The sequence below is a fragment of the Hemiscyllium ocellatum genome, chromosome 35 (assembly GCF_020745735.1).
Source record: "Hemiscyllium ocellatum isolate sHemOce1 chromosome 35, sHemOce1.pat.X.cur, whole genome shotgun sequence".
Lineage (NCBI taxonomy): Eukaryota > Metazoa > Chordata > Chondrichthyes > Orectolobiformes > Hemiscylliidae > Hemiscyllium > Hemiscyllium ocellatum.
In genome coordinates, this window is record NC_083435.1 from 13,472,682 (window position 1) to 13,482,099 (window position 9,418).

The window sequence follows — 9,418 nt, forward strand, 5'->3', positions numbered from 1 at the left end:
ACCACCTTTTCTGAGCAGAATTGGATATGGGCAGTAAATAATGACATTACCCACATACAGAGGGTGACTTAAAGAGCTCAGTGTCAAAATTTACACATTGCTTCTGTTGTGTATTCTTTGGACATTCTGAGTAATCTAACAGGTACTTAAAGAATGCTGAGGGGAATTAGTTTGTCAGGGAGTTCTGCTCTTGCAAATGGGCATTGCATTTCTGTTTTTGATAATAAGGATTTTTTTCCCCTCCCATCTTTATTTCCAGGTCTTCAAGAAGCTTCCAGACTACACATTGATTCCAGCGTCCTGCACGGAAGTGGCTAAACTGGGAGCATCCCTGAGCTCCTGTTCCATTTTAATCAATAAGAAGTTTGAATATTAGAGTCAACATGGGAGGGTGTGTGGTGTGAGGGAGGGGGAAGTTGTGGGGCAATGGAAGGGGAGTGGTGCTTAATCCACAACTGCCTTAAATTCCATGGTGGAATACAATAGAAACGACTCTGAATCGACGGATATGCGAGGCATGTACTGGAATTTTTGCATCAGGGACAACCCGCCTCAACTCAATCCCAGAAGTGAGGTGGAATTCTTCCATGGGGCTAGAGACCAAGTCCTCATCTTCAATGTAAACAGGGCTCGACATGCAGAGCAAAGCTGCTGTTCATGACGGTGGGTCTACCCACGCCACCTAGGGGTGAAACATCGGTATTAATACAGCTCTAATCTGAGGAGCATTTTCTTGCCTCCGGGTCCAACCCAGTGCCTCAAATAGGGATTAATCACCCTCTCAGAACAATTCCTGAAACCCTGCCTTCCTTCCGCGATTCGATTTCCTCGCGTGTGCTTTTTCCAGGGTTGTTCGATTACTGACGAATCTTTACTTTGAGAGGTGTTTGACTCTCATCCTGTGCAACACATCCTCGACCAGACTTCCATCTTGTCTATTCCACCCCCTTCTCTCCCACCCTAGTTTTCTCTCGACTGTTGGTTTCTCCGAGAACAACGTAGCCATCGGGTCTGCCTTTTTCTTTAAAAAAAAAATTGTTATTCATTTTCTCGCCTGCAACTGACTGGGCGAAATCTGAAATAAATATGTGAGGAGGAAGAGACAAAATGTCAAATTCCTCAAACTAGGAGTCATCCCCAACCCAGCTGTGGTCAAACCCACTCTGGCTTAATCCAGTATCGAAATAAACTGAGGAATGCTTTACAGTATCGTCCTCTACTGTTTTAGAACATTATTGAGAAACAGCCTTCCTTTTTTTAAAAAAAAGTATTAATCGTTCACCAGATGGTTAATATAATTGATGCAACAAAAAAAATACATAACTGGGGATTGTCACCTTACGTCAATTTGTGCCTTTGGAATTTTTAAAAGATTTTCTCAAAACCAGAGCTAAGAGGAAGATCTCGAGCTTAGTTCATGTCGGGAGCACCTTTGCTGATCAGTTGTGTGTTTTTATGCACCTCATTATTTGAACACCGATTTATTTTAACAGGGATGGATCCATCGCTAAAGGTATCCGGATCCGTCCGCATCCATAACAAGATGAGGGGCAAGAGAGATTTACGCTTCCAGTGGAGAGAAGCAATTAACTTTTTAAATAGCGTTGCAAATTTTTTTTGCCCCTATTGAGTATTTAACTTCAAACGGGCGCGCAAATAATGGGGCAGTTCCGGGAACCGACAATGCCTGCTTTACACTCAGTAGCCAATTTGAAAACTACCATTACCCCGCGAGCAAAGAGGGCTTCAATTTGGCTTTTAAAAGGACTTTTTTGGGGGGGAAACAAGTCTATATCTGCCTGCCATTTTTGTGCAACAATAGCACCGCCTAGAGTTCAAAATAATATTATAGAAGCACACTTTCACCTACCTTGCTCCTCTTGGGTTCCTAAAACAAACGGGGAGTTTTATTTTGTTTTAATTGCCGACAAAGTAATTAAAATCCGAGGAGAGTTCCTTTTGATAGGATTAATGCGGACAAACAGCGCATGTCGTAATGCTGCAGAATGAGGTAAAACCAGAATCTGGACAACACCTAATTGAAAATATTCTTCTCTTCACTTTTAAATACGGATTTTTAAACTACGTGCTGAGAAATTGAACTTTACAGTATAAATGGAGCCCTTTCCTTTTGTTTTTGCAAAGAAAATAGTTGTAGCCACAGTTCTACAGAACTTCCGCCATGTTGTGTATCAGACCACCAAGGAAGGGACTCCCTGGGAACTTCACTTTCGTGCCACAACCTTAAGTGGCCATTTTCTTGGGCAGTCAGGTCAAAGCCGGTGTATATTGAATGCCTGGCAGATGTACAGGGAGCCCCACACTTGGTGTTTCCTGCAAGTTGAGCTTGAGTGGAAACCATGGCTCATCTATGGTTCCCCAATCCTTAATAAGAATGAGTCAATTTAGCCAATTGCAGAGCTCCCAACAGCTGTCTTGGTTTAAACTGCATACCCATTGTGATTTAGAGAGAGTGTGTGTGTCCTCTGTCTCCCCTCTTCAATCCACTCCCCTTTCTCCAGCCAAGGTCTGTGCACTACCTGTAGTTTAGTGAATAGCACTCCAATATATCAATTTAGTTTATCCACACCCCTGACTTTCATGCAGCCTAATCCACTTCCAGTGTGTTACCTCCTCTCGCCCCGGATTGGGAATGGAAGAAGAGTCAGATCACTTGGTGCTTTTATTCTGATGCCTGAAATTCAGCTTTTGTACAGTGTCTCCTTTGTAAGCAACTCTTCTGATTTAATAAAAATGAGAATCTGCCTCAAGTGTCCAGTGTGTATTGAATATTATTGTCCCCTTTCGGTTAGCTTTGTGTGTTTGGCAAAACTAATTTTGACACTTGAGCCTTCCTTCCTCCCCTGGGGTAACTTACTTTCACTTCATATGCTAAATATTTCAGTTGTGATATTCTTATTGTCTCTGAGCCTCACCAGCTTCTTACAGAGAGTGCTCCAAGTTTTCATGCATTGGTATGGAGTCCTTTATTCTGATCTATTTCCAGAATATCTTGGCACTATTGAAGGCCCCCTATTATGCCCCCTAGTTTTAGACTCTGATCATCAGAGAAAAAGAAAATTCAAATTATCAAATTTCTTGCATCCAAAATGCATATCTTCCCAGTTTTCAAGGCGCTGTAAGCCTTGTCTTCCCAAATTGTCATTACAATTATCCCCACAAACCTTTATGGAAATCTCTTCAAACCCAGTAAAGCCTTAATGATGTCAGATGCATTCCAGAACTGACAGCAGTACTCCAGTTATGGCCTATAACTTTATCATAAGGTCTGCCTTTATTTGGTCCAGTTCCGTTATTAAATTGAGTAGCAAACTACTGATATTAGTTCACCATGTACAAGTCTTTATTAGTCTAAGTTCACTCCATCTGATTTGTTGGTATATACCCAAGTGATCAGTCAATCAGTCCTTTGTGACTGTTAATATATGAATTAGGAACAAGAATAGGCCAGTTGGCTGCTCAGGACTAGTCTGCCATCCATTTAGAGTTTGGCTGATTTCAACTCCACTTTCTTGTCTATACAGGGTACCCTCTGATTCCTGCCTAATGAGGAAGTTTAAAAATATTTAATGACCTTCACCACACTCTGGGGAAGTATCCACAGACTCTCAACCATCACAAAAGGAAAATATCCTCAGCAATATCTTGAGTGGGACCTTTCTTACGGAACATTGTGTTGTCTTATTCTAATCTTTTTTATGATTAATCATCCATTCAGTATCCACTATGTCCAGCCTCTAAGGATTTTGTATCTTTCAATAAGATTGCCTCTTGTTCTTCTCACCTCCAGTGGAAACATACCAAAACTGTAAAGTATGTCTCCATGAGATAAATGCTGAAAATGTGTTGCTGGAAAAGTGCAGCAGGTCAGGCAGCATCCAAGGAACAGGAGATTTGACGTTTCGGGCATAAGCCCTTCAGGAATCGGGCTTATGCCTGAAACGTCGAATCTCCTGTTCCTTGGATGCTGCCTGACCTGCTGCGCTTTTCCAGCAACACATTTTCAGTTCTGATCTCCAGCATCTGCAGACCTCACTTTCTCCTCCCTGAGATAAATGCCTTATTGTGGGTATCAGTTGGGAATCTTTTCTGAACTGCTTATAACACATTAATTTTCCTTTTAAAATGTAGAATTCAAGACTTCCAATTGCAAACTTACAAAAGATGGGTACTAGGGTAATGATTTTCAAATTTGCATATTAAATTAATGACACTAAAATTTCCAATTTGAAGGCAACAGAGTGTTGCAAGATGGGATAAATGCATATGTAATATCCTTACCAATTTAGTTTGATATCCTGAGGTGAAAACACAGTTCAACAAAATGTTTTTCCTTTCAGTCTTGTTATTTACTCCATTACCTTTTTGTTTAAAATTTATGGCAAATCTAGGAAGTTCTTCTGCTTGAATTAGTTTTCAGTTTTCTTGTCTCCCTGTTACCTTTATATTTGTTCTGGAATGAAAATCTGTTCCTGCCTGAACGTCAGAGAATCATTCTATTAATGTTTCAAAAATGCCAGAAGAAAGCTGGCTGTTTGAAATTCACAAAAGGCCAATTTCCCTCCAGTATCTTGCCTATGCCATTGTAAATTCTTGTTCAGATGTTCAGTAGTGTGCAGAAGAAGTCTTAAGGTACATTTCTAAGAATTCACAAAGATGTGGAAGGATCTTTGTGTGTAAGGATTCAACTTGCTGAAGAATTAAAGAAGTCTCATATAATTGCACTGTAGTCATGGATCACAAGTTAAATCTATAATCAAATCATTAGTCTGCCTGTCTGTCCTGAGAAGAAAGAATAACACTTCATGATTTAAATTATATCTCCTTATCAATGATAGCAGAACCAATTAGAACTCTTCTTACGTTAAGATTCCTTTTCCAAATCTAGTTACTTGTATCCACATCCTGATGAGTGCAAGACAATGTCTCCATTTAACAATGATTAAGAATTGGTTGATAGTATATAACTTATTGAAATGCATAAAATTCTGAAGGGAATATGTAGGATGGATTGCAGTAAGACGTTTCCTCTTGTAAGAGACAATAGAACTAGAGGACACAATTTAAAAATAAATGGGATTTTATTTTTAAAACAGAGATTAGCAAAGTTTATTTATTAAACAGCATTGGTAGTGCTTAGAATTCTCTTCCCAACAAAACACTCGAGGCTGGGATAAAAAAAAATCAAGGCTGAGTTTGATAGATTTTTGATATGCGGGTGAATTAATCTTGTTGGGGGTAGACAGGAAATAATGGTTGTGATCACAGCTAGATCAGCTATGACTTTATTGAATATCAGAGCAGAGTCAGAGGCTGAGCGGCCTTCTCTTGCTCCTATGTTCTATGTTCCACTGTGGTGTTATTCGAGATTTAAGGCTTTAGACTTAAATCCTCAACTTACTGATTCCAACATGTGTGTTAGACACTGAGCAAAACAATGTAGCAACAACAAATACTAATTACTTTGGAAAAGCAATGGAAAGCTTATATTTATTTGAAAACTTGCATGATCACCACATGTCTCAAACTGTTTTAGACCCAATCAAATTCTTTTGAAATGTAATTACTACTTCACTGTATTACAATCAATTCTGGAAGGTGTAGTGGTTGTAACAAAGACAGCTAGAAGAATCTTTTAGAATATGACTCCCTGTTTGGGCCTGTTAACCTGGTCCAATTATGAAGCCATCATCCATGTCGACCAGATATCAGAAATTAATATAGTCCCATTTGCCAGCATTTAGCCTACATCCCTCTAAACCATTCCTATTCATGTAGCCATTCAAATACCTTTTAAATGTTGTAATTGTACCAGCCTCCACAACTTCCTCTGGTAGCTAGTTCCACACGTGCACCACACTCTGCATGAAAAGGTTGGCGTTTAGGTCCCTTTTAAATCTTTCCCCTCTCAACTTAAATCTATACCATCTAGTTTTGGACTCCCCTACCCTAGGCAAAAGACTCTATCCATGCCCCTCATATTTTTATAACCTTATAAGGTCACCCTTCAGCCTCCAATGCTCCAGGTAAAATAACACCAGCCTATTCAGCCTCTCCCTATAGGTCATAACGTCCAATCCTGGAAACATCTTTCAAAGGTTCAGAAAATATTTTACAAGTTTCACAATATCCTTCCAATGGTAGTGAGACCAGAACTGCACGCATTATTCCAAAAGTAATCACAGGGCTGCACAGCTGCGACATGACCTCCCAATTCCCATTCTCAATGCGCTGACCAATAAATGTAAGCATACCAAATGCCTTCACTATCCTGTCTATCTGTGACTCTACTCTCAAAGTTATCAAAATAAATTTCACTCCCTATGTTTACCACAACCCTATAAATGTTTCTGTCCTTCAAATATCTGTCCAAATCTCTTTTGAAGCAACTTTTATATTCCATTTCATGCATTGCATCCTATATTTCAATAATTCACATTAAAACAAACATCTCCTGTCACCCTTTGCATCAATTTTAAACCTGTGACTTCTAATTAGTGACCTTTCTGCCACTAGAAATAGTTTTCCACCTTGTTTATTCTATGCACCACAAATCTACAGTTGAGTATGCACTACTCAACCTTTCTGGCTGTCAAGAGAACAACCACAGTTTCTTCAATGTCTCCATATAACGGAAGTCACTCATCCATGGCATCATTCTAAGAGTTCTCTTCTACATGGTATGGTGGCTCAGTGCTTAGCACTGCTGCCTCACAGCACTAGAGTTCCCGGTTCAATTCCAGCCTTGGATCTATGTTTGCATGGAGTTTGCACATTCTCCCCATGTCTGGGTACTCTGATTTCCTCCCACAGTCCAAAGATGTGCAGGTCAGGTAAATTGGCCATGCTAAATTGTACATAGTGTGAGGTGCATTAGTCAGAGGGAAATCGGCCTGGGTGGGTTACTCTTTGGAGGGTTGGTGTGGACTTGTTGGGTCGAAGGGCCTGTTACCACACTGTTGGAAATCTAATCTCTCCAAATTAAGATAATGGCTCAGCCAAAAGTAATATAGCAAGGAAGATTGATCATTGCTGAAGGGAGACAAGAAGTTGTAACTTTTCATTATTAGAACCAGGAAACAAAAAACAAATTTGAAAAAAAGAATGGTTCTGAGTTACACCAAAATAAAATTTAAAACATCAGTTGAGTCAGCAGTGATATAGATTTCTACATGCCAGAGGCTAAAACATAAATACTCAAGGCCTTGTTTTCTGTCGATAAAGGAATTTGTATATACATTGACCCTTTTGCAAAACAAGGATCATTAAGACAGCCAAACTGCTGCAATACCATGGCAACAGTCTGGCCAATCAGAATTTACCTGCCTGTTGGAGAATAAAGATAGATGGTCAATTGTTCTTGCCTATCTCCATGTCAATTATCATGCGCACAAACAAATGGACAACCCTCTTTTATCACACTGTTTCAAACAATGTCTCTTTTCTTCAGACTGGTTCCTTGCATCTTAGTTCGGAGGAGTACAAAACAAAAAGCTTCAGCTCCTGGTCTCTTTTGAGCATTTTTTAAGTTCTGTACTACCAGGCATCTAGTTATGAAAAATTAATAATTGCTTTAAAATGCGTGTGGAATACACAATTGTTTTTAATAGATATTTGTAGCTTTTATAAACAGTTTGCATTAACTGCAAATGCATTGATTGCAATTGAGAATGACAAGAAATACTAATTTTGTGACCTGATGACTCTTGACCTGGAAATAGTACCAATCAGATAGATCAATATTGGAGATGACAAACAAGTCCTGCAGACAAAAGAGCATTGCAGCAGAAAGGAGAACACAAAGAGCTGTGTGTAAAACAGTCAAAAAAAGGACTGAAATCCAAAAGCAAGAGATCTAAAATTTAAATCTACAATGGAGATCTAAAATTTGACCATTCCATTGCTTTCTTTGGTTTTACCAAAGCCAACCAGATTGGGTTGTGATGTTTATTAAAGGGGATCCAGTAAAGAGGTCCCTGGGGGAAATATGCATTGTCAGGATTGATGTGAACCTACATTAGAGAGACAACTATCGTTAGGTGATTCTGCTGGATTGGAGCAACATCGCAGGTGACTCAAGGACGAAATCCGAATTGAGAAAAGTGTAAGATCCTGCATTCCAGAAATCAAGCTGAAAAGACAGATGTGGTACAAAGGTTTGTGGTCTCACAAGATAGTGTTTGTTGTATCCACAACTCCATGGGTAATTTGTAGTTTGCACTGGCTGTTATTTGCCAGTTAATTCATGCTTTACTTACATTTATTTTGACTGGTGTTAAAATAAGTTCTGTGAAAAGTTGGAGATTTCCACATTCATGGGCCTTCTAGTGAATCTCATGATTTTGGTTTAGGTTCCCGATATGGTTCAGAGCATAATTGCTTGTATTATACATAGACAGGCATATCAGGAGTTCTGGATTAGTGGTGCTGGAAGAGCACAGCAGTTCAGGCAGCATCCATGAAGCAGCGAATTCAACGTTTCGGGCAAAAGCCCTTCATCAGGAGTTCTGTTCACGCTGAGAGCTGGTTCTGCGGAAGCCAGACCAGTGTCAAATTTTGTACACATTTAAATAAAGGGTGACTTTGTGATGGGATACCAGCGTCTCTGGAGCTATTTCAATGGAAATAAGAGAGGAACAAAAAATGCTCCTGAAGCAATTGTTCACAACAGTCATCTTTGAGTTGGAGAAAGCATTTCTGGCATCATGCCATCTTTTGGGAAGCTTGACTCATTCAATCCTACTGTCAAAAACTGGGCCCAGTTTGCGGAAAGAATGTTTTTTTTTTCCCAGGCAAATGCCATTAGGGCATATGAAAAGCAACAAATAATTCTCTTGACAGCTTGCGGGCCCACAGCTTTTTCAGTTATTCGGAACCCAACATTTCCTGAGACACTGGATACTACAAACTGTCAAGAGTTGACGGATTCAGTTAAGGAATATTATGACCCCCAAGCCTCCTCTCATTTACTCGGCAATTCAAGAGCTAGGGGAATCTGTGTCAGGGTTTTTGATGAGGTTATGATGACTGGCAGAGGTACATGACTTTGGTTTGACCCTTCATGAAATTCTGAGAGATTGTGGGATTATTCATATAACCATGCAAAAGCTGCTAGCTACTCTCTGAAACCCAACTGGACTTCAAACAGGCACTACAACTGACTTTGGAGAAAGTGAGGACTGCAGATGCTGGTGATCAGAGTCAAGAGTGGGGTGCTGGAAAAACACAGCAGGTCAGGCAATATCTGAGGAGCAGGAGAATCAATATTTCAAGCAAGAGCCCCAGCAAGTCAGGCAGCATGTGAGGAGCAGGAGAATCGAGGTTTTGGGCAAGAGCCCTTCATGACTCTTGCCCAAAACATCGATTCTCCTGCTCCTTGGATGCTGCCTGACCTGCT

General features: G+C 40.0%; 1 protein-coding gene across 1 annotated transcript in view; it reads left to right on the forward strand.

Moving 5' to 3' along the window:
- The window catches only part of LOC132832717 (N(G),N(G)-dimethylarginine dimethylaminohydrolase 1-like), a 78,352-nt gene extending 77,958 nt beyond the window's left edge, over positions 1-394 (forward strand). Inside the window, exon 6 of the mRNA XM_060850827.1 lies at positions 260-394. Coding sequence (XP_060706810.1) covers positions 260-376 — 117 coding nt within the window. The 3' untranslated portion in view covers positions 377-394. The remainder of the gene's footprint in view (positions 1-259) is intronic.
- The last annotated feature ends 9,024 nt before the right edge of the window (positions 395-9,418 follow it).